The 25,472-nt window shown below is 46.1% G+C and overlaps 1 protein-coding gene across 2 annotated transcripts in view; it reads left to right on the forward strand.

Annotated features, from left to right (window-relative positions):
* Positions 1-25,472, forward strand: part of TP63 (tumor protein p63) — a 66,536-nt gene that overhangs the window by 27,478 nt on the left and 13,586 nt on the right. The window contains exons 3-8 of one of the 2 annotated variants that reach the window (XM_030954330.1): positions 17,586-17,772; positions 19,472-19,587; positions 19,885-19,994; positions 20,244-20,380; positions 21,380-21,462; positions 22,398-22,534. In XM_030954330.1, coding sequence (XP_030810190.1) covers positions 17,586-17,772; positions 19,472-19,587; positions 19,885-19,994; positions 20,244-20,380; positions 21,380-21,462; positions 22,398-22,534 — 770 coding nt within the window. The remainder of the gene's footprint in view (positions 1-17,585; positions 17,773-19,471; positions 19,588-19,884; positions 19,995-20,243; positions 20,381-21,379; positions 21,463-22,397; positions 22,535-25,472) is intronic. The other variant, XM_030954331.1, reaches the window with a different exon arrangement.

Consider the following 25,472-nt stretch of genomic DNA (forward strand, 5'->3'; position numbering starts at 1 on the left):
GCTCCCAGCCCAGCCTCGGAGCCACTCCTGCCCTGTGATTTAGATGTGATCTGGGTAACATTGTGCAAGTCATTCCCTCTGCCTCTGCTCCCCCTCTTCCCCCCTTTCCACATACCCACCCTCAAATATAAAACTGTGATTCCATGCTGTAAAGCACTTAGACCCCTGATGTGAGATGCCCGAGGGGGGCAACTGGACACTGCTGCTTGCTGTGTGTGCCCTATCAGTAGCTTTAGCTTTCAGGCCTCTTATTTTGCTTTGTTTACAGGACATCAGAGTCTTTCTACAGACTAGCTTTTGAGGCAACTGAAACATGTCTTCAGGCTAAAGCTTGCTGCTTGGGTTATTGCTTCCCCTGCTTGAGATACTGAGCTTTACCAGCACTGGGCCTGCCAGGTGTGAGAATTGCTGACACACAGGCCATTTGGGGGCTGTGGATAGAGGGAAAGCCTGTTCCTATTCTCTAGGCAGAGCACAGGGCTGTGCCAGTGCTGTGTTAGCTGTGATGCTGAGCCTTAACAAACTTACCCTGCCACTTGTCAGGGCTCATTAACTCAACTGTGTGAGCTGTGGTTGGGAGCTGCCTCCCTCCTGACCTTACAGTGGGAGAAAATGAGCTCAGGTTTGCCATCTGACCTGCACCCAGAGCTCCTTGAGAACCCCCCGCCCCCCTTAAAAGGCAGGGCTGGAAGGGATTCCCATGGGGAAGGGATGTGAGCAGTGCCACTGGGCTTGGTGCCCAGCCTGAAGGGTGTTTGCAGAGCCAGAGCAGGGCAGGCAGTGCATCCGCTCTGTCTACATATGAGCATCAGCATTGCCAGGGGTGGGAGAGAGAGAGTCTTCCCATGAGATGTTTGTCCAGTGTCTGAGCACTGAATGATCCCTCTTCGTTAATCAGCAGGGTGGTGGCTGCTTTTGCAATGAGTTCCTTGTCTCCCATCTCTTCTCCTGCAAACCTCTCATACAACTCATTCTTAGTCATTTTTTTAGACCCATACTTGGTGAGTTCTTGTATGCATATGAGCAAACAGGACTTCAACAAAAAGGAGTCTATGCCCTTCTAGATATCCTACTAAAACCTCTTATGGTATTGGTACTCGGAAAGAAAGTGGTGAGGCCCTAGGAAAATCTTCAGAAGTGTTATCATTAGTGCTGTATGGTTTGATGAAGACAAAGCATGTGGACTGATTGCTTTGCAATCAGTTTCTACAGGGAATTCATAAATTTGACCTTTATTTGGCATTGCCTTTGTGTGCTGACTTCTCTGATGAGTCATTTTTGCCCATTTCCTTTGCCATGCCTCTTGAGGTTGGAGTCTGTCTTTCTGGGCTTGTTTTTCAGCAGCCTGATCTGTGCAAGATAAAGATGGGGAGAGCTGGGTTGTGCTGATGCTGCTGGCACTCAGAGGGAGCGCTGCAGCACAGGAGGAGCAGCTGCACGGGCGAGACAAGTTCCAGGGTGAATTTGCAGGGACACGTGCTGGAAGAAAACCATTTCCATGCTGCATGTCTGGTGTCAAGAAACAAAAATGCTCTGATGCTGTTAGTCACCCTGCTGATCTCAATCTGTTTAATGGCATTATTTTGTTTCAGTGCAGTGGTATTCTGATGCGTGTTTTGCAGCTTATTTCAGAGAAGCTTTCGAAACACAGAATTCATGATGCTTAAGGAAGATGGCTTGTTAGCATGTTAAATGTTGATAAATCACCTGGCCAAGAGTGATTCTGTTAGTGATTGCGAATGAATACCTTTTGACCTCTTCTCTCTCCACCACACAGGTCAGAGCTGTTGGGAACCCTTGCCTCGGGGCAGGGTGCTCTTGGGGTGCCCCTTACACGGGACCCCGGGATGGCACTGTGTCCACAGTGTGACCCCAGTGTGACCTCCTTGCAGGGGAAGTCAGCATTTCTCTGCTCCCTGGAGGGGCAGAACTGAGCACACAGGCAGGTGCTGACTGTCAGGGGGGTGGTGCAGGATGGCCAGGTATTCCTGCATGCTGGGGTCTCAGGGCAGCTTGCTACCTTCAGCCCCTTCAGCCTTCCCAGCATGGCTCAACAAGGGTGTAGCAGTTTTCACTCAGCCTTTTAAAATGTTTTTCTTTTTTTTTTTTTCCCTTTTTTCCACTGGCCATACCAATCTGATTACACCTTCGAGGGATCATCTGCCCCTAAAGCTTAATTAAGGAGCTTGTCTGACTCTCACTGACTCACCTGCCACTGTATGAGCTCATGTCTGACTTGTCCTAGGAAGATAGTGAAATATGTCAGGCTTCTCTGAAATATAGCAGGTTTTTTGTTTTATTGCACCCCTGACATTGCTGTTGGCTCCTGCAGAGGTGAGCAGAAAGATGACTGCCCCAACTTTGTTACTTTTATCTAAACTTAGTCGCTCGCCTCTTTGTGTCTTGAAAAACCAGATGGGGTTTTGCTTGCACAGCTGTAGGTATGTTAGAGTTAATAAAAAAATATTAAAAATTAAATAACCTTTGAGTTTTGGCTTCAGGCAAACTAGGTGAAATGATGTGTTTTGGAGATGAATGCTCTTGCAGGAGGCAAGATGTAGCTTGCAGGAGAACATCTGCAACCAATCCATTCTGTATGAGATGGGGCCAAGACTTGTTTGTATCTCAGTACCTGTTCAAACATGTTATACCATAGCAAAAAGAGATTTTGAATGCATTGAGGAAGGGTGGGTAAGAAGGAAAAGAGACATCAAGCTGAATGTTTGCTTAATAGCCTTGATTTCTTCATTAAACTTTTAAGCACTTTAATAATCTGATTAGCTGCTTTCAGAGCACGGAACAGTTTTTCCTTTCTTTTTCCTTTTTTTCTTTCTTAAAAGAGAAAAAACCTCTCCTCATCTTGGTGCTGTGAGATGAGCTTGCTTTGTGACCTGGAGCAAATCCGCTAACTGTTTGCTGCTTTTCTGTACTCACCCTGAGGACTGTTGGTGGAAGGACGTTCTGTAATACATTTGATCAAAGGCAATGCAGAGGTTCAGTTACTAGGCTGCCTGCCTGGACCCCAGAATGCAGCTTCCCATCCAAAGCTCCTTGCCAGCTACTCCCATCTCCCATCCCCTTTGTCCTGTTGGAACTGCATGTAGCATGAATGTCTTGCAGCTTGCAGAGCTCATTTGCCTGCCTTTAATTGTGCATTTGAAATGCCTCTGGAGGCCTGTGGCAGCAGAGAACAGTTAGATGACTCAGGAGTGGCTGGAGTGGTGAGGCTGGCAATAGAGGCTCTCATGCTGAGGTTCTCTTATCATTGCACTGATGGTTCTCATCATCATATTGTGCTCTGCATTGTTTTGGGGTTTTTTTTGTAAGACAACCCCGGAGGTGTACATGCAGCTGTATTTCTGGTTTGCACGTGTAGCTAATGTGGGTGTTGAAGGTGCAGACTGTGTGCGACTGGGGTTTGTTGTCAGTGGAATGTAGCAACTGTTAGTCAGATCTTTTTGCTTGTCTAATAGGCTGAATTCCTTGCTGAGAAGATGAGAGAACTGATTTGGGCTGATTCAGGTGGACATTGTGAACGCAGTGTCTCTAAAATCTTTTCAGAGGAAGAGTGCATGCATTCCAAGTGGTCTGTTCTAGGAAGAGATGGGGTTGTAGTACTACCTGGGTAGTATTTTGCTAGTGCTTAAAATCAGCAGACTGTTGAGGTTTTTTCTCCCCTTTTGTCAAACCAAATCCTGCTGTGACTTCACCAAAAGTGCTTGTGTAAGTGGGGCAGCCCTGGTCATGTGCTGATCTTTGTCAAGACCTCAACACAGAAGCAAATTAAAGAACAGCAAGATGCACATGGCCTGTCCTCTGCCTTTGATGTCAACAGGGCTCTTCCACTTTGCACTGGCTCTTCAGGGGGAGGTTATTCTGACTCCCAAGTCTCCAAGTCTTTTTCAAATCCCTGATGACTCTTGGTGCTGCTGTTCACATGTGGCCAGCTACCAGGAAGGCCTCCTGCAGCTTGTCCATACTTGGCAGATCAACACCCATGAGAGGCATGGCCTTGGGCTCCGTGCAGCATTGTGTGGACATGCAGGCTGTGCTTAGAAGATGTGCTGTGTCTGTGTAGGGCTGCAGCAATGTTTCCAAAGTTGCTTGACTGTCTGGGGTTCTGTTTGCTTGCTTGGGAGCTCCCATCCCAAAATCACTGAGAAAGATGGCTGAAGCCGCTAATGGCACTCTGCTAGCCAAGCATTGGCTTAACACTCCAGTTTTATCCCTGTTGTGTGCAAACACTGTCTTGTTCCCAGAAATCTCTGTTGGCTCCTTATCTGAATTAGGTGATGTAATTATGCCTCCCAGCCCACTATTGCAATGGGAAAATGGGTTCCTCTTGTTGGAATTTTCAAGGAGCTCGCTCCTTGGAGAAGCACACAGCCTGTGTGGGAATGGGGTGTTGGGGGTGTGTGTTTTGTTTAGTGTTTTTCCCCTTGGCTACACGAGCAGCTAAAACCTGTAACCTACAGGAGTTGGAAGCTTCATGCAGAAAATTAGCTTAGGTTGGTGGAAGAGTTGAGATCACATTTTTCTTGGCTAATTAAAGGATTAAAGGTGCAGAGATTTAGAGCGAACTGTCAGTGTGCTACAGGAGAGAGCCTTTGATGGTTGAATCCAATTTGAGATTAAACAAATTGTATTTAAATAAGAAATACATGGCAACAGTTACAGTCTATCTGGGCCTCTCTATTCCTTGGTGTCCTTCAGGGTCAGGTAGATGGTGTGCTGTGGCTAGGGCTTCTCCTCCCTCACCAATTTCCTTCTTCCACATGCTTCCCTCTGGATTGTTTGAATCTGTTGCCTCCACACTTTGTAAAATTGGGATTTTTTTCCTTCTAACCCAGTGCTTAGTGCAAAGGAGCCTTGCACTCTCCCTTAAACAATAATAAACTGTCCATTTTAGCAGTAGCATGGTCACATGCTTGTTGTGTGTTTTCTAGTATCTCTGATGCTCTTTAGGGTTTTTCTGCATCCTGGTGCTTTGCTGTCTGCAGCTGGAGAGCTGAATGTTTACTCCCCTGTGAACTTTTTTAATTTTGTTCAGTTGAGAAGATGATGGATAGAAAGAGTTGATTGTTTAATGGTGTCTTCCTGTACATGGTGGCTGGTAAAATTCTAGAGAGGCAGTGAACTTTTGCAGGTTCCAAGTCCTTGACTTCTTTGATTCCAGTTGATTGTATTCAATGGGCTGCACTTGAAAATGGCTTGCTAGTGTTAGTCCCAGCCCTTCTCCTGCCTTTTCAGTTGGATAGCATTACTTTCAGAGCTGCTAAGGGGATGCTTTTAAGTGTTGCCCTTGATAGCACTTGCAGTGGTGCAGGCTTATGAGACTGATGGTAGCTATCTCAGAGCAAAGCTTGCTTTCTGCTAGGGCAGGAATTCATCTGCACAGCATGGTGCAGGGCAGCAGCCTGTTCTGCCCATGGAGGCCTTGCACCTTTCTCTGATGCACCACATATGAGCTGTAAGGAAAATGGGAGTGCCAGACAGTGTGAGTGAATAACTTCTGATGTTGCAACTCTGTCTTGTTTTGTTCCATTTTGTTTTACTCCTTTTTAGTGAGGAGGGGACTTGCCTTTTGTTACCTGCCACCTACATAAGATCATGAGGGGGGTTTTGATTCCTTTTTTTTGTTGTTGTTGTGGCAGTAGAGAAAATCACAAAATTGAAACTGGTAAAAAATCTGCTGGTATTCCATAATCACTCAAAAACATGGCATTACTTACTAATTGGGTGTGGTTAGTTGGGAAATCTGACTTTAAAATTATGTTTCCCAGGGAACTATTCCTGTTCTCACTGTTATCCAGTAACAAAGACTGCTTTTTGGTTGGGAAAGCAGTCTTGCTAGGTCTTCTCACAAAGCATCTGTTGCTTGGGGTCTTCAGAGCTTGCAGTTTGCAAATGAAGCAGTGCAGAGTAGTGAGGTCTGCAGGGACAAAGGGCTGTTTGGTGTTTTCCTTGGAAAGCTATCTTCAGGTTGTGGTTGCAAGGATTTGCATCTGAAGTCCATATTAATTCCTTTTATATTTCCAGTTAGATCATGCAGATGGCATTATTATCTGTGCTACCAAGTGAAATAAATCAATTGCTAGGTATTGAGAGACTTGATGTTATCTGTTTCCAATAATTTATAGATCTGTTGTTGTGTCATGGAGTATTTGGGTAGTCATTCCTTTGGAGTTTACCTAGCAGGCTTTTGTAGATCTGCCTGTGAAGTGCATCCAGCTCCATGCAAGCTCATTTTATACATTTGTGCTTGCTGAAATTTCAAAGCAGCCTAAAAATCAGAGATCCAGACTATCCTGTGTCCAAGCCTTCCATTTCTTCTGTGTCATGTTACTCCACAATTCCCTTTGGCTTGCATGTCCACTGGGATGTGGTTTTACATTCTACTCTTAGAGGGGGTAGGAGATGCAAAACTGAAGATTAGTTATTTCTCTGAGGGGTAGGAAGGACTGCTGCTAACATTTTCTGACCTCATTGCAAGCCCTCCTCCCTTTCTGTATGCTGCTCTGTGGGACAGCTTTCTTTCCTTTGCTGCAGCTGTACAGCTCCAGGGAGTATGAGACAAAAATGAAGGAGTACCCCAAACATGGCATGGGCTTGTTGATCTTCCTAGCAGAGAAGATGCCACAGCATTGACCTCACTGGCTGGCTGGAGGTGAGGTGCTGTGTTTTTGAGCAGGGAATGTCCTGATGGCTGCTGCAGCAGCTCTGCTGTGTTCCTCAGCGTGGAACTTGGTGAATTGTTTCCCACGGTACGTAGGAAAATCAAGGTCTCAGTTCAGTAAGGCACTTGAGTGAGTGCATAACCTCTAGCACGTGAATATTCCCAGTGAAATCTCTTGGGTTCTGTTGGAGTCAGCAAGGCTGCTCCCAACCTTAAAGGTAGGCATCTGCTTAAACACCTTGCTGAATCATGTCTTGACTTTGAAAGTAGGCTCAGGAGAAACCACATGAGTTGACTCAAGGACTGTGCTTAGCTAGGTCATTGAGGATGGAAAGAAAAGGCTGAGGAGGAAGAACTGGGTAAAATAGAGATCCCAGAATTCTGCAAATGCTGGTAATAGCTGACTTTCTTGTCATTTATCCCCAAAGCTTAACTGTATGAATAAAAGGTTTAAAGGTTTGACTTAGTCACCATTCATCCTAAATATTCTGGAGCTGCTGTCATGCTTTATTGACCTAAGATCTGAGTTCCTGCATCTTTATGGCTTGCTCAGTTAGGTTTAATTTTTGTCTTTCCTAATCCTTATGTTTTCACTGTGACTCAGATCTAGAGTATGGCCTCGTTGGGTCAGTAATTCCAGAAAACAGTGATGTTTGCAGAAATGGTTTGGTTCAGTCTGGACTTCCTGTTGCCTAGGAGAAGGAGAGGGCCCTTTTCTGCTGGTCTTCACACATGGGAAGAACATTTGTTCCTGCTTGGTGCAAGTTTGTTGCCTTGCTCACCATCCTGGACAGAAAAGCTTTGCTGACTTTTCACTTTAATTATCAATGAAATGCTCAACAAGCAGGAGAACAATATTTGCATAGATGTAATTCTGGAAGTTGAGTGTAATGTGATCAGGAAATGGGACAGGCCCTGGCTGTTATCATGGAAGAGACTTGCTGGTACTTGCACTTAGCTTAAAATGTAATAAGATCTGACTCAGGATAGTTTCCTGGACGTTAACAGAGAAGACTCAATGCCATTTTGGCAAGGGTCTGGCACTATCCTTTCTGCACAGGAACAAAAGAGATTTCTGGTGAATTCATACATTTGTTCTGAAAGGACTTGTAACAGTGCACTGACTCTTTAGAGGGAAATGGTCTTCCTTGGAGCAGAAAAGCAGGGGCGTGTGTGTGTGTTTTCAGGACTTTCTTTTTCTGAGATAGAAGCCAAGGAACAAGGCGCTTGCGTGCTGTGCCAGTGAAATCTCCCTGGGAAGACATGATGCTACTTGCAAGGTATGCACAAGACAAGACCAGAGGCGCCGCAGTGCTTGATTACTGTCAAGGACTCAGTTGGAACTTGCCTTTGCTCTTTGGCCTGCAGCATTTATGTAGAAATTGGGGACGCTGCTGCTTGCTTCCAAAGCTTTGCCTTGATGGGTCCTGCCCACATCCAGGCAGGGAGGAAGGAGCGGGGGGGCTTAGAACCTATGAAGTAAACAGGAAAATTACTCACCTTAATGATGCATTTCACTGGCATTGCCACTCTGAGAGCCTGTCAGATTTAATACTTTCTGTCTTCCATCGCCTCCCATCAGTGTGATTAATAGTCTATTAGAAGGATGAAGTGGAGAGGTATCCACACCTTCCCTCGGGTGGAATAAACAGGAGGGAAGCCAAGTGAGTAGGAGAAAGGGGATCACCTTTGTCTATCTGAGCCATTTGGTCTTTGTTGAGAGTGCACATCCATAAGGGCACTCATCTACTGACTTGGTTGGTGGCCCCTTGGTTTATTCCAGTTCACAGGTGAGCCCCTTGGCCTCCCAGTAAGCTACCAGCCCTGCTCCACGGGGTGCATTGGCCAGTTCCCCGTCCAGAAACAGTGAGGGAGCAGTCCTGCACTTGGTCACAGCACAACAGCTGTAGCACTGTAGAAGGCAAAGAAAAAAATACAAATGATTTGTGTGTGAAGTTCTTCAGGGATTATTTGCCCGTTTTGTAAATACATTGAGTCTGAAACTTAAGTCAAGAAAGAACAAATAGGATAGAAAATGTACCTGGGCAAAGGTGTTTAGTATGAGAGGTCACAAGACACTAAACCTGTTTTTAGCTTAGAATTGCTTGAACTTTCTTCCCTGTATCAGAATGAATGTGCAAAGACTGGTTTGCATCTCCTGTGACCCTGTCCGTGCCCCAGCTAGGAAGCTGGGCCAGTATTTCACATGAATACTCTTACCCTCACAACATGCTGACCCTGTGGTATTTTACAAGTAGGCCAGTCCTTTGGCATGAGCCAGAATTTGGGTGGAAATCTGTCACCATCTAGTAAAGTGTCCTGCTTCCCAGGGTGTTGAATGGCTGGTGCAGTCTGTGGCAGAGTGCCTGATAGTTCTGAGCCTGACTCTGACACTAATGTGCAGGCTTAGGATGTTGCTGATTGAATAGAGTATATTGCCAGACCAACTTTGTTGTTTTGTTAGATTTTTGGTTTTTTTTTGATGTGTTCTCTTGTCCAGCTTGGCTCCCCTCTCGTGTAATAGATACTGTACAAGTGACTCATTCACTTTCCTCTGAGTTACTAACGAAATCCCCTTATTTGCAGATGAAGGAACTAAAAGGGGTTTTGTACTAACGTCTTACACTGGGCATTTGCTTGTACCCTGCTTCTTCCCCTGATCTTTAGCTGGTGTGGAGCCACCTGAATCTGTGGCTGTGTCAGAAATTGCAGAGGACCCAAAGCCTCTATCTAATCTCATGGGGCTGCAAGATCTGACCTGCTTGTCTGGGACTTCTACTGCTGACTCGTGCTTTTGGAACCAGGTTAGAATTGGTGGGAGCAGACTAATTTTTGAGAGCTTTGGGATTTTTGCTTTGCTGTTTACTTTGTCTTAATTGAGCAACCTTTATGTATTGCTGTGCTTCTTCCCTCATGGTTGAGTTCATCACCCTTTGACTTTCAGCAGGGGACAAAAGTGACAGGGAGATGCACTAAAAATTGGTGTCTGGTTACTCCAGACAATGTTTCCTCTAGCTGATTAGAGTTTTTGGAGTTTGGCTGGTAGGATGGAGCGTGCTGAAACATGCGAACTTGAAACAGATGAGATCTGGAGGGCCAATGGGAAACACACAGCAGCTTTCCTCTTTGGCTGAGCCTGGAACACGTGACTGTAAGAAAGTTGAGTCCCCCACACCAAGCTAGGAGGAGGTTTGAAATGGCCAACCTGGTAGTCCATGAGCAGAACAGGTTCTGGAGCTCAGTATCAGAGGCCAAGGCATGTGAGTCAGGAGCAGTATGTGATGGGAAGGTTTTGCTATTGGGAGCCTGAATATGTTCTTCTCAGGTAATTCCTGGAGTCCTTTATAACAGAAGTCAGATTTTCATTAAAATACAGGTTGAATCAGATCTTAAATTCAGGTTTGAGCTCACAAATTCCCTTACACAGAGGCACACTGGCTTGAGCAGGCAGTGGTTAACAGTGCTACCAAAAGTTAAGCGTATGCTGAAGATTTTTTTACTAAATCAAGTCCTGGAGGTTTTTGCCTGCAGCATTGGAGTATTCATTCTGGTGTAATGAGTAGAATTGCCTGGAAGGACTATTGCTGGTTATGTCACTGTTGAGTGTTCTGCTGCTCTGACACTTGAGGTCATACAACCAGCTTAGTTTCATGTAGGCAAACATGTGGTCATATGTGTACTGTCCACTCACTTGCATTACCTGCAAGCAGGTGTGTGTATTTTATAGAGATGCAAATATTTGTAACTCCAGTGTAGTGCTTTGTTAGCAGTGGGTTACCCTCCGGCTAGGAGGATGTGAAGTAGCCACGTGTCTTTGAGAGTAGCAGGCCTGTAGGAGGAGGGAAGAAATGCAGTGGAGTTATCCATAAAGCTGCTTTGACAATCACTGTAATGATTCAAAATTTTACTGTTGAATTTTGTTGGCTTACTAATTAATTCTTAATAATTGAAGTGGATGTTTCCCAGATCCAATTTTAAGTAATTCTTTAGACTAACGTTGATCACCCCTCACTATTCTGCTGGAATTTAACATATCCTGGCCTGTAGGTGAGTTTGGGTAGAATGAGAGTGAACTTCCTATAGTGTATGTTTCTTAATGTTGTATCTTCTGTGGTAGGCAAATAGGTTGATTATTTGTTGTGCATTCATACTGGAGAAGTTGCTGGCAGATGTAGATATTGAGGAAGATGTTCAGCAGCAGATCAGCTTGCCTTTTAGCAGATTTGCTCTCATTTCATACTTCTACCTCAAAAAATTTCTTCTGCAAAGCAATCTATTGGAAATGTAAATTACTACGCATTGATAGCATCTGAAACTTGTTTGCTACTGTTAAAGTTTTGATTTAGAAACTGGCAGAGAAACTGGACACAATATACAAGCAGTGTGTGAGCTGGCTGCACAAGCCAAGGTCATTTTACTGCAGGAGTCTTATGATTTTGGTTTTTAAATAAATTAATTTCAAAAATATTTAAATAATAGACTAGCAAAGGAAGAGAACTCGCAAAACCAGACAGTAAAGCCTTCTTTTACACCTATCACTTCCTATCAAAAATGTGTAAAGCTTGCCTCCAAAGTTTTTGATTTGAGGTTTTTTCCTCTTGATACAGGTTACTTTTCAGTTGAATCTTTGTTGTTGTTTGTTTTTAAAATGGTTTTCAAGCTGAACCTTAAGAGGTTTTCATTTGTTGAAGAAGTAAGTCTGTAGATATGAAATTGAAATGTAAAAGCTGATATATGTGAAGTTTTCAGTTACAATAGTTTCATAGTGCAAAAGCAGTATGGGAAATTATCAGTTGTTCTTCTGTTACTATCGTGGCTTTGCTGACAGGGTTAGGTAGAGGCAATACATCCTGATGGAGGCAGTTTTGAGTTAAAACCCCTGGGGAGCCTCTAGTGAGATGCTGAATATTGTCATATGAAGGAATTATCTTTATCATCCTAAAGATGTGAGAATCCAGCAGATGCTCTCAATTCGGTACTTTTGGGAATTTCAGGGGGTCTTCTACACCATATCCAAGTGGGCAAGTCCCCTTCTCATCCCACCCTCCGAGTCGGGGTGTGTTGGCAGGCGGTGGTGCCGGGCAGTGCTGCTCTCAGGGAGCTCCTGCGGGCAGGGCAGCGCGGAGCTGTCAGTGTGCCAAGGCCAGAGGTGGCTGTGCCTCTGCAGAGGGGCAGAGCTGCTGTTCCCCCTCGCTGCCCTGCGGTGCCTCGGGGCCGGAGGAGCTCGGGGGGCTGTGCAGGAGCAGCGCGGTGCCCGCAGCCGGGGAGCGGCTCCTGAATCCCTGTCCGCAGGCTACGTTTCTGCGCTCTCCTCCCTGCCACCCCTCCCCTTGCCCGTTTACCTGAGCAGGTCAGCACACACGCGCGCACCCATATATTTATTTTTTCGCTAAGGTTTGCAGGCGCAGCAGCTGCCGGCTGGGAGTGCCGCCCGCCCCGGGCACCCCGCGCTGCCCGTGCCCGCTGCCCTGCGCTGTGCGCTCCGGGCCCCGCACAGCCCTGCTCGCTCCCCCCCGGCGCGGGGGGATGCGGGGCCCACCTGCCTGATGTCAACATCCCGGCGGGCGAGGCCAGCAGGAATGTGCCGCTCCCCGCCCGGCGCAGGTAATTAATCCCCGCGACTGACAGGTGGCAACAGGCGGCCCTTGGCTGCGGCTCCCGGGGAAAAGCGCTCGGAGGAAGGATTTTAATAACTCATCAGCGCCGTTCGTGAGCGCCTGGAGAGGCGGTGGGGACGGGGAGGGGGCAGAAGAGCCCCAGGGGAAAATGAAGTTTAAGTCTTCGCAAAGGCGAACGCCCTTGGGTGATTCACTGCCCTTCCTCAAGAGGGAAAAGAGTGTGACATGGTTTTTCCTTTGCCCCAGGGTGGAGAAATTTGGTGAATGCCTGCAAAGCACTGGTGGGGTGCATTAGCATCCCCTCCTGCTCCCGTGCTCCGGGAGCTTCCCTTGCAGATGGGGATGCTCGAAGGTGTGCCTGGCTCCCTGGTGCCCGGGGCTTGAGGCTGGGGGTTGTTGCCACACCTGGTGGATCTGTATCACTGGACCTATTAGCCGTGCCCATCCATGGTTTGAATGCCAGCTATACCCACTAGCAGCAAGCTGTCCACTTTTCTCTGGAGCCTGGTGAGACAGAGGACTTCAAACTGCAATAAGTCAGCTCACAAGCCATGTGGTTAAGGTTGTGCTGAAGGTTAAATCTGGAAGGAGATGTCCATGCGTGCATCACTCCTCTTTCACTGAGTGTCCTCTGGGTTCGAGTTGGTTCCTAAGAGTGTGTGTGCATGTGTATATGTGTTTGATGTGCCCCCACATGCTTCCAGCAGTTTTGTGTAAATGAAAAGTTAAATCCTGGTCAAGCATAGCAAAAATGTTTAAAGTAGTTGTGTAAATTTCAGTTTTTGTTCTTAGTTGGTAGCTTCCTTTCTTCCCACTGCCTTTTGTTCTCCTAAATAATTAAAACATGTTCAAATTATTTTCTATTTCTTTGTGACTCTCCTTGTTTTCACCTGTGAATACTTTAGTGCAGGTAGGTATTCCATTCCCACTCTTCTAACCTGTTCTTTTTTTCCCCTTCTTAGGGAGTTAATTTTGTCCAGGAGAAAGCATAGCTGATTGACAGCTTTGAAAACATCAAGTAAAATGAATCTAGTTAACTGAGTTGAACTAAAACATGACTGCTTGAAAGAAGCTTGCAAAAGATTTGAAAGACCTGTTGATGTGAGCAGGAGGGGCTCAGGGAGCTGTAATGCCTTAAGCCAACCTCTGGGATCACCTTCAAGCTGACATCCGTCAGCATTTGTAGAGCTGACTGAATCCCACTCCTTTTAAAGATTTAGAAGCCATAATCCCTCTGCTGGATCGGATGGTAAAACAGATATTAGAGGTAGATTTCGAAAGTAGTGTTTGGGGGATTTCACTGCATCTGAGTTTTGCAGAGGAATTGAGTACGCAGTAAAAAGCCATTGTGGCTTGTATTACACTGAGCACTTCCTTTCAGGAGACTACAGTCCCTTCTAGCATAAATTCTCCATTTGAGAGTCAAGAAGTGTTTTGTTTTTGCCTTTCAATTCTTGTTGACACACCTTCAGTAGAAGGGGCTTACTAAGAAATCAGACAGGTGTTGCCTGATGGTAGCTGGCGTGTGTATTGTGATACTGAATTACCAGCCAGGGTGCCAAGAGTGGGTAATACAGTATGTCTGCACAGGCAGGTGGGGAGAGCAGAGCTGCAGGCCCTGGAACGTTTGCATCTTTCATTTTAAAATGTATTATTAAGCCAAATGCTCAATTTCTGACAGGCAGCAGTCAAACTCCAAGGAAAAGTCCACTGCCAAAGCTCTTTCCTCTCCCTCTTGAGTAGATAACACATTTTCAGGCTCAGCTCTTTTGTTTTAAATGGCTTTCAGGTCTGTTCTCTGATGGAAGTGGTGTTGCACTCCTCAGGCTCCTCACAGTTTTGTTCCTACTCTAGATAATGGTTGTTGTCATCTTGTTACCTGGTAGGCTTTTTTGTTTGGTCAAACTCATTTTTTATATTGGTACTCCTAATTAATTTAGTTTTCCTGCTCAAGTGTCTTGATTAATAGTCATGCTTTGGGTTTCTGGGAATTGCTCATGATCTTACCCCTCATGCAGTATCAGTTCACAGCAAGATGGTGAGCAGGGGGACTGTCACCTCCTGCAGGTGGGGTGGGGTGGGACCACTGAGGAGCAGCATCTGTGCCAAGAGGGTGATCCTTGCTTTCAGGCACTATCTGAGTGCACAGACAGCTTCTGCCTCGGGTTTTCTTTCTGAAGTGCCTTTGCTTTGAAATCTATATACAATATCCTGTCTTCCTCTGTGGATATAGCGATTATCACTGATCCAGGACGAAGTCACTATGACCTCGTTGTTGGCATCTATTTATGCCAGTAAATGGCTGTGCATCAGGTTACTCCTGGTTGCAGCAAAGTTGGCGGGGTGGGGAAACTCAAGCTGTCTCTGTCTGACAGGAGGTACCCCGTGGACAGATTTACACCGGTGTTAAATGACTGTCCCTTCAGCGATTACACGCTCACAGGCGGCTGTGCCTGGGGTAGATGTGAAATCATGGCTCTATGCCATGTCCCCAAGCCCTGTGCAGTGCCTGAGAGGCTTGAACTCCTCTTGCAGTCAGGTGACAGAAAGGCAGCTCAGCCCTCGTTGCCTCTTTTGACTCTGCTGGGCACTGCCACTAAATCTTCCCACGTCCTGACTGTGCTCCGGGGCAGAGGTGGGCTCCTGGTTACCTCCTCTCCTGACATGCTAAGTTCCAAGTTGTTGGCCAGAACCTGCAGCTCTTGAGTCTGCCCCATGTTTCTTTGTTGGATAGACTTGTTTATCATAACCCATTAGCTCTTGGCTGTTTTGCTTTTGTGAATTTAGGATGTCGATCCAATGCCTTCCTTGCTGGTTGTAGCCAAAGGGGTCCAACAGTTGGTGTGCCAAAGGGTGGATGAAGAGCAGATCCCTTTCTCTGCTCACAGAGGGGCTGTGCTGTTTGATCACGAGCCTCAGCATTTGTGCTGGTTTTGGGTACACCTCAGTCCTTCTGAAAGCAGTGATTTTTGGTTTTCCCCTTTCTTGTGACCCCAGCTTTCTGTCTTTGAAGATAGTATATGTAAAATTACAGTCAGCACCACGAGTCCTGGTCAGTGACTGAGGGTGTGTATCTCTTTCCATTTGTTCAATTCTCTGGATGCCTGCAGACACTGGACACGTTGCCTCCTGGCATATGCCATGCCCTCTGTGCACCCCTGCTCTTCAATATTTATGCTTGTATTTCAGCCCATCACCTCTGGGTGCCCAATTCTTTATGCTTCAGTGATGTTAAGGCATCCAAGAGATTATTTGGCTTTTTGAGATTTTTGAGGCTTTCTGTCCTTGAAACCTTCACAGTGCTATGAGCAAACTGACGTGTTGAAGGAAACAGTGCTTTACAGGTTTTCTTCCTTTTCAAATACAAGTGATTCTTTTTCTACCTCTTGAGATGGAAGGACAACATGGTGAGCTCACTCTTACCTTCAGTAAGGAATTGCTTTTTAATTAAAAAACAATAAGGAATTTCAGGTTTAAAAGATGTATGATACAAATCACCATCTAGATGTGTTTCGCAACTTTTTTTTTTGTAATTGTTTGGCATGTTCCCCGTTTCCGCAGGCTGGGTAAATCCTTTGTGGGCTTAATCTCTAGCCTGCAGGCACATAAAATACATTGCACAATTTGGCCTTTGCATTTTAAAGAAATCTTTTTTTGTATCTTAAATACCTGTAGCATCTTTTCTGCCACATGGCAGGATGGTGTTGAGTGAGGAGGGAAGGGACTGGCTTGGCTTATGTTTAATCCCTCTCTCCTACCCAGTGTCTCTTGCAAGTTTGGTTTTTCCTATGTTAGCAGTGTGTACACTCTGAAGTGCAAATAATCCCTGACTATCACTAGCTAATCCTTTTCCTGCTGCATCATCTGCCACCCACCCTTGCCACGCGCTGGCTCTCCCTGTCCCAGTGGGGTCCATGGCCACAAGGTGCTCCTGACCAGTATGAACCTGTCACTGCTGTGTTTGAACAGCTGGGAATGGGGCTCTATTGGCCCAGGGCTGCTAGAGACCTTTTCCTGTGAGGAAACAACCACCTTGGGGCTTTCACTTTTCTTTGTCTGCAAGAACTGAGGACACAGAGATGGGGAAATGCCAGCAATTCCTGTGGGTTAGGTTGTTACAGGGAGAGCTCCGCACTCAAAAATGTCTGAATACCAGGAGAAAACTGAATGCCTCTGGAGCAGGGTTCTGAAAAACCTGCCATGTTTTGGAACAGCCTTATACAGGAGGGAAGACTGGACAGTCTGCTTCATGGGAGATATCCAGGAAAATGGGTTTAGGTTGTCCAGTACTGAACCACTTGGGACTTTCCTTGCCATCCTCCCTGCTAAGGAGATGCTTTTATTTTGGTGAAGGATTTTGAAAAGAAACCACCAACTTCAGCCTTGATGTTTTGCTGAGTTAAGATTTCCAGATGTGAACACACTCCACGAAAATGCTGCATTAGTTTACTGTTGTAGTGGAGAACATCTTAAGAGAAATCTAATATGCTCCACATTAGCACAGTGAATAAGAGCATCTTGTTCTGTTCCAAGTGCTCATTGCATGTCACAACCTCCCCTTTGGAGCCAGCTGCTGGGTTATGCTCTAGGTTATGGTCACTGTGGGCTGGCCTTTGGGCTGTTCAACTCTTCTGGCCTTTGAAAAACAAAATACTGGATTTTATTTACCTCATTTTTGGATATAATGATTTGTGTTCAGAAGTGGGGGGATTACTACAGAAATGTTTAGTAGATGTAGGAGATGATCTTAAAAGATGTCTGAAATGTCAGATTTCGTATAAATCTCAAATTGATTAGGGTGTTGTTTTCGAGTACTGTTCAGTTCCAAGGCTGATGTTTTTATTTAATCCTTCTGCAGGAGTAGGAGGGCTTCTTAGAAAACAGGATGAAACACTTTTATGTCTGTGGTTTTGAGTGCTTCAGGATTACAGAATGCTGTGAAAAGAATAGCATCTGTTTTGTTAGGTGGGTGTTGGGTGTCCTTTGCAAGAGGGAGTGTGTGCCCAAGAGAAATAAAGACTTTATTTGTTCGAGTAAATGAAGTGCTCTTTATCTGAAGATTTCTGCCTTTGGGGAAGCTAGGATGTAGATTTATGTTCTGCTATTTACAGCAGGTAAAGGTCTAGGGGTTTTGTCACTTCTCTGGAAGCATGGTTGTTGTACAAACAAATGCAGTGCCTGTGCACCAGTGGCTGGTGCTTTCAGTTACATGTACAAAGCCATCTCCATGTTCCTCGTGTGCTTTCATCCCTAGCTGAACTTCTGACTCTTTTGCTCTGTTCCCCATTCAGTATTCCACCGAACTGAAAAAGCTGTACTGCCAGATTGCCAAGACGTGTCCCATCCAGATCAAAGTGATGACCCCGCCGCCTCAGGGAGCTGTCATCAGGGCTATGCCAGTCTACAAGAAAGCTGAGCACGTCACTGAAGTGGTCAAACGCTGCCCGAACCACGAACTGAGCCGGGAGTTCAACGAGGGTAAGGAGGGCAGTGCTGTGCTGGCAGTCCCTCTGCAGAGCTGCTTGGCTGATGAGCAGCCACTGAGGGATGTGACAGCAGCTTCAGGGCAAACCTTCTGGAAACAGACCTCCCTGTGACACCTTGTGCAGCTTTTTATTTCCTGTGCTTGGCAGGAGGGATCGTGCAATCAGTGCTTTAGCTGTCCCTGTGCACGCTCGTCCTTGGGAGGAAAGCACTGAAATAAACCTCGTGCCTGCCCAGGTCAGATGGATGTCTGTCCCTGTGGCAGGCACTGCCCCTCTGGCAGCCCTTCTCTGCTCTGCTTTTGCTCCTGCAATGAGAAGCAGCTGTTCTTGTGCTCAGGAATGAGCTTCCATGTGGCTGGGACAGGGATCTAGTAACAGGATGCAATATCATCTCCATCCTTAATCCACGCCTCAGAGATGGAGGGGCTGTTTATCTCTGGCAGGGAAATGCTAAGTGCCAGCATCAACGGTAGGCAACGTTCTTCTACATGTGACACTCCCAGCTCAGTATAAATGTTTTAGTCTTTTACTTACTTCTCGTGTTGGTGAAGTAGCAGCTGTTTTTAAAATGTCCTTTGGTGTTCTGCAAGCTCACGGGCAGGGTTCCATTTTGCCTTGGTCATTTAAGTTCACGTAATTTCAGATGAGCATCTGTTTTATTCTACATACATTATTTATCTTCTACTGTAAAAAAACCTGGTTGGTGTCAGTTAGCAGCATGTCTTAGGAGTCTGGATCCCATTGCTGGTTACAGTGCAGCCAGCTAGACAAGCCCCAGAAATAAGCAAGGACTTGGGAGTGTTATAATAAGAGTGGAGTGAGACAGTTCCTCAAAGCAGTTTTTTTTATTAAAAAGTGCTTTTCTGACAGGACTGGATTTATTGAGGTTTGACACCATTCAATAATGAAGTTTTAAGAAAGGGAAAAAAACCTTATAAATTCTTATTCTGAAATAATTATTTCTGTAGAAATAGTCAGTATTTTGAGTAGGAAATGAACAGTTAATACCCAAAACAAATTCTTGAGATGAACCCATAGCAGGCTTCTCTCCTCAGAATTTAGTTGCATGTTGTAGAAACACTAAAGATAATTCATAGGAAGGAAGCTTTTAATTATTGGATAGTGGCCTAGGAACCAAGATCATGTTCCCTTCTGCTGCTGCTGTAAGCAAGCATGATTTTTCAAGCTGACCATTAATTAAATGTGTATTTCTTTTGCTTTTTGGTTCTTTTTTTTAAGGCTCAAGACTGATGGAAGAGAGCAGAAGAGGGCTAGCAATTGATAGGAAAAAGAATAGGAAATGAGACTTGAAGTAATTTGCTTTGTATATGCATTAGAGGGAGGAAAATAAAGGCTTTCAGCTGGTGTGAAAATCCAGCAGGAGTTATCTGCTGGAAGAACTGCTGTGAGCTGCCATTCAGTTCACATTTTGGCTCACTTCTTCTGGGATCTTGAGAAGCCCTTGTTCAAGTTTAGCCACAGGTGTCCAGAGTGAGCTTGGGAAAGCCTGTGTTGCCTTTGGTGTCTGGCAGCAGGCATCTTGGGAAGGGATGCTTCAAGAGCTGAGAGTCACCTGTGTGTGCTCTGATGGACCTCTGGGGCCACATGTGTCTCCCTTGATGGCAGATCTCGCCCCCCTGTGCATGACCTTACTGAACAGTCTCTTGTTTTCTTCCGCTTTGCCTTTGCAGGGCAGATTGCCCCTCCCAGCCACCTGATCAGAGTGGAAGGGAACAGCCATGCCCAGTATGTAGAAGACCCCATCACCGGGAGGCAGAGTGTGCTGGTCCCCTACGAGCCACCCCAGGTATGTTGTGAGCTTGAGCTGCTGGCATCCTGGCATGCAAGGGTTGGGGCTTGTAACCCTGGTCAAAGGAGTTGGGATCTTGGGCTTTCCCTATCCTCATCACCATGAATCCCTTCTTCCTTTCTGTCAGAAATGAGCTTTGAAACACCTTCCTTATCCCTTTTAAGGAAGCTTTGTATTGGGGGCCTATTTCATGCTGGTCCGCTTGCAGCCCAACTTGGGAAATGCAAGAGGAGGGCTTGGAAAAAGCAGAGCTTTCCATCCACCATCTCTTCCTCTCCACCTTTGTCTCACCAGGTCGGTACTGAGTTCACCACAGTCTTGTACAATTTCATGTGCAACAGCAGCTGCGTTGGAGGGATGAACCGCCGCCCGATCCTTATCATCGTGACCCTGGAAACCAGAGAGTAAGTTGTCCATCATGAGTGTAACCCTTCTGGCTCCTCTTCCACTTAGGACAGCATTCCATATCCTTAGGAACAGCTGAATTCAAGGGGCTATAGGATATGTTTTAGATCTTTGCAGTTGGGAGTTGCCCAGCACCTGGGAAATCCAGGCTGGGAAATGGCAGGTGCAGAGTGTGGTGTGAAGTTGAGGAGAGCTGCTGGCCTGTGTCTGAGATGCCAGCTGATGTTTCTCCTCACCTCTGTTCGCAGTGGGCAGGTCTTGGGGCGCCGGTGTTTCGGAGCCCGTATCTGTGCTTGCCCAGGCAGAGACCGCAAGGCAGATGAGGACAGCATCCGCAAGCAGCAAGTGTCCGACAGCACAAAGAATGGTGATGGTACGAAGCGCCGTAAGTAGCTGCACAGCTGGGCAGATGGGGCTGTCTCTGGGTGCTTGTGCCACAGGGACAGAGTGGTGCTGTGCATGGGCTTGCAGGCAGGAGGGCATCTGTTCTCCCAGGGTGAATCAGCCCAGGAACTGAGCTGGTGTTCACAAAGCGGTGTTTGACAGCCTGGGTGTGTGGGCTCCCTTGCAGCATTGCTGGTGTTAGGTTAGCCCTGCCATGGTGAATGGAGGGGTGTTTATTTGCCACCTTCCAATTGTATGTCTGGAACTCTAACCTTTTGAACCTTTACTGCTTGTTTGAGGTTGTGCTGTTATTCTTTGCCTCATCTGGCCAGTGTTCTGTACTGTGGCAGGTGTCTTCCAGCCACAGGGATCTAGACTGAGGCTGCACACAAACCCTGCTGTGCATCACAGACACCCTGGCAAGCAGCCTCTCTGTGCTCTGACAGGAGCCAGGTCCTCACTGGACATGCAGGGTGTGGAAATCCACCTTTGGTTTCCCCTGTACTCAGTGAAGGCAGCAGGCTGAACAGCCAGCACAGGTTATGACTGGAGGCAGACTAGAGAGGAGCTTTGTTTTCTCAGTTAGTTCTGCTCCCTGCCAATGGTCTCACCTTCATGGATCACTGGTTCACCAACAGCTTGTGAGCCTTGTAATACCAAAACTTTCAGTAGTTTTCCTGTAAAGAGCCAGCACTTGTTCAAAGTGTGGCTTGCCAGGGTTTTGTCATATACCCAGCATTCCTTGGCTGATGTATTTCCCCAAGTGACATGGCCAGCCAGCATCTACAGTCATGTCTGCCTTAAAGAGCCAGGAGCTGCAAGGGCAATTCTGGAGTGGCTCAGGCAGAGATCCCTTCAGAGCACTGCAGATCTGAGCTGGTCATGTGCTTCATATCTCTTGTATCTCTCTTTTTGCTGTTTTCTTCTTTGTATGCTCCTCTCCTCCCTCTCCCTCCCTTTCTTTTTTGTTAATGGGGTGCCTTTGGGATTTTTCTTCCAGCTTTTCGACAAGGAACTCATGGCATACAGATGACATCTATCAAAAAAAGACGTTCCCCAGATGATGAGCTCTTGTACTTGCCAGTGAGTTCTCTCTCTTTTTATTTCCCCTATGTTTAGTATCTTCAGTGGTGACTCGAGGCTCACCTAGACTTCAGAAAGAACTGAGGATGGGGTTGGGGTGTGACAGAAAATTTTTATTTTCTTTAATTCCATGAACTACTAATTTTAAATACATATTCCAAATAAAAAATATTAAAAATCCCACTAGGTGCTAAGAATGGCTTATGCAAGGCATATGAGAATATCCCAAGGGGTCTCTCTGTCCTGGTGGAAACACTATCTTCGAGATCTAACTAGGTTTCCTCCTCTGTCATTTCTGGGTCTGTGGCACATGACCTTTCTCTAGAAAACTGGGTGTTGTCTTACTGATAGGTGGATGCTTCTGTGGCTTTTATGTGTATTGCACTTGTAATGCAGTGATAGAAGTGAAATACGCTATATTAAGTACATACTCAGAAAGGGCAAGAAATATCTCTAATTGGCCATTTAGCTCCTTCCCATGAGCTGTGTTTAGTTGCTTAAATCACAAGTCATGGTGTGCTTGGAGAAGAAGGGAGAGCCAAACCCAGCTCCCAAATTTATGTGCTGTCTTTTCTGAGGGCAGGTAAGATTCAGCACCAGATCTGCTTAATCTGAGGCAAGTAAAGACATTTTCTGTCTAAATAGATTGGATCAGAATGTTGCTTTTGGCTGGCATAGATTCACACTGAGCCCCAAGATGTTCATCAGCCTGCAGTGTGAGATTATCACTCTTCATCATTATTTGCTGCACCTCTAGAACAAAGCTAGCGTTTTTATTGTGTAAGCATACAGTATAAACAGATTATTTGCATCCTGCTCTGGTTGTTTACTTGACATTTTGAAGACTTTCTAAGGTGATTGTCAATAAGGTCTATAAATGCAGTCCTTTAAAGCTTTTCTTTCCTCCCAATCCCTGTCCTTTTCCTGTGACCCAGGTGAGGGGACGGGAGACGTACGAAATGCTGCTGAAGATCAAAGAGTCCCTGGAGCTGATGCAGTTCCTTCCCCAGCACACGATTGAGACCTACAGGCAGCAGCAGCAGCAACAGCACCAGCACTTGCTCCAGAAGCAGTGAGTACCAGTGTGCTTGCAGTGTCAGTGCAGTGTGGGGAGAGAGGAGAGAGACACAGAAGGCTTCTGCACAGGGACATGGTGCTCAGCTGAGGGCTCAGCAATGGGACAAAGCAGCCCTGCTTCCCCCAGTGTACAGCCTGACTGCTGACAAGGTCCCTCTCTGGTCTTTCATCCCACATATTTCAACTTCTGGCCTTAGAGGGTGAATGAGGATGGGCTTAGTGCCTCATTTGACTTCCAGCCAGAACCCAAGGCAGAGCCATTGACAGCCTGTGGTCAGAACCCTGCTGCGTGTGCCCATCCCAGCTGGGGCATGGGTGCACTCCCGTCCCATTGCTCCATGGAAATGACAGCAAACATGAACCATCTCCAGTGCCTTCTCCAGGGTATCTATCTGACCACCTTGCTAAGAGTGTCTAGAGCTGGGACTGTGAGCATGAGCTTAGCTGAGCTGTGCATTGGAGGGCTGGTGCTTCAGTGCTACAACAAAACTCAGGTTGTTCAGCTCAACTATTAAACTGCCTAAAACAGGCAGCTGAAAGTCGAGAGCAAAGCTGAAACACAAAAAAAATCCATTGCAGCTAGTGGACATTTCAAAAAAAAGATTCGGTACACACTTCTGAAGTATTGTCACAAACTCACTTTGCCAGATGACTCTTCACGTTGCTCATGAGAAGTTTTCCATCCTTTCTGAGCTCAGCTGGCAGAGATTGCTCTGGGTGCTGTAAGTGTGAGGAGGATGGGGAAAAGAAAGGCCAGATAGGTGTCTGGGTTCTCAAAGCTTTGCAGTCAGAGGCTTGGGCAGAGAATGACTTCCCAGGCTGCAGTGAGCAGTGTCATCCATGGGCACTGCTTCACCTGCTGTCTCGGGTGACAGCAAATGGCCCCGGGCTGTAGGTGGCTGCCAGTGGCAGTGCTGGGATCTCGTGTCAGGAGGCTGTGGGTATAACTCATTCCTCTGCAGAGGTTAGCCTGGGGCCAAGGCACCACATAAGTCCCACTTGAGCCTGTAGGGATTTATTTCAGTGCCTTGGCCTTGTCTCAGGACTTCTGCAATACCACAGCTTTCTGCCAGATCTCTCCATGTGTTCACATTTCGGCCTGTGTGTTTTTAGTGTCAGCTGGAGTCTTGTGGAGGTGTGAGAAAAGCCTTCTGCCAAAACGTCTGGAGCATCCGGGGGCTCTGGACTCTTTTTTTGGGGCACTTAAAAATCTCATTATTGTTATTTACTTTTATCAGTCATCTGCACTGTTTGTGTATGCTATAGCTTGTATTTACTAGCTCCTAGGCATTGTGGCATTTGTGTGCTCTACTGCTTGTCTTCAAAGCTTCACCTGAGCCACAACCATTTCAGCTGAGAAAAATGGTTTTGTAAGCAGAAATGGACAGCAGCAGATGACAGCTTTCCCTTGATGCTGACAGTTGGCTTTGCCATAATTACTTTTTTCATTCTTTGTATATCAGTAGAATAGGTTCCTGGCAAATGAGGTTGGTATTTGTGTTACCTTTAAGACCAGAATGTAGAAGTTTAGCCATTTAATTTAATGAAACTTATTTTGGCATGTCTCCTGGCACTTGTCCAGTTATATACCAATTTTTCTCAGTTGCTGAGTGTGCTCATGCAGGGAAGAAAGATTAAGAGCCTTAAAGGGTGCCAGGAGCATGGAGAAAAATAACTTTTAGTATTTGTTCAGAGCTGCTGCAATTGTCTCTGTCCACAGCCTGCCATCAAGCAGCGTCCTGGGTGCTGAAATGCATATTCAGGCAGTTTCTTAGGTGCACTTCTTGGGTTTTGGTGCTTTTTCTTTAGTAATCCATGGTATGGCTTAATATCTGAAGGAATGTGTTCAGGGCAAAGTGATGTTTAGGCTGAAAAGACTCTAAGATGCAATTGCCCCTCAAAAAAGGAGCCTCAGGTCTCAGTGTGAGAGTGGGGAGAGCAGGTGCTTTGGAGGGAATGGTTTGAGCACAGGGGCTCCTTTTTGAGTCTGTTCTGGCCTTTCACTTTGTATGCAGGGGTGTACTTTGAAGTTTTGGTCCCGGTTCATGTTTGGTCACTTTCCTGTGTGAAAAGTGCGAGCTGGGAAAGTGTATGCTGTGACCAAGGTGGAATGTGCTGGAAGCTGTAGATCCTAGCAGGACTCTGTGGGAATGGGGTGTTTGAAAGTTGCCTTTGTTTCTTCCTTCTCGAAATGGAGCAGCATCCACATGTGCTCCAGAGTCACACCTTGGTGGAGGAACTGCTGGGTTTTTCAGTTTACTTTTTGGGGCACTGGTTAACATAGAGAAGCTGTCTAGGTGTGGGGAAAGAGTTTTCCCTGTGACTCCTACAACATGGAAAGCTTCATCTTTTTTGAAGAGTAGGAAAAGTAAGGTTGAGATGATCATGGTGAAAGATTGTTTTCCAAAATGACAGATTAAATTTTTTAAACTACTGTATAATGGCTCTTGTGCACACACTAGACCAGTATTGCATTTGACAGGCCAGCAGATGCAGCTGTCTGACTGTTCTGGACTAGGAAGGACAAATCTGGTGACAGTCAGCATTCTTGTGTCCCACTAGATGACCAAAATACTGCAATGCTCCACATTGTGCCAGACCACAATATTTCTCTGTCTCATCTCCTCTCTCTGCTTGCTCCTTTGTGCATGGTTTTCTCCGATTTACTGTTATTCCAAATACCTTCATGATCATAGGTGGGAAGTTGTTGGGTTTTTTCCTTTCAGTTTCTATTCTTCCTTTTTCACTGTCAAATCCTGGGGCCCTTACTTGAAGTGCAGCACACACATTTATTTAGAAGAGTTCATAGTCTGCTACCATTTGTGTAAAACACAGATTTGCCAGATGATTACTGCTGCCAGAGAGATCAGAGGTGGCTCATGCTTTGGGGCGGGAATGTTTCCTCCTTACCCTGCTGTGAAATATGTTTGCCA

Source organism: Camarhynchus parvulus, chromosome 9, assembly GCF_901933205.1.
Source record: "Camarhynchus parvulus chromosome 9, STF_HiC, whole genome shotgun sequence".
Classification (NCBI taxonomy): domain Eukaryota; kingdom Metazoa; phylum Chordata; class Aves; order Passeriformes; family Thraupidae; genus Camarhynchus; species Camarhynchus parvulus.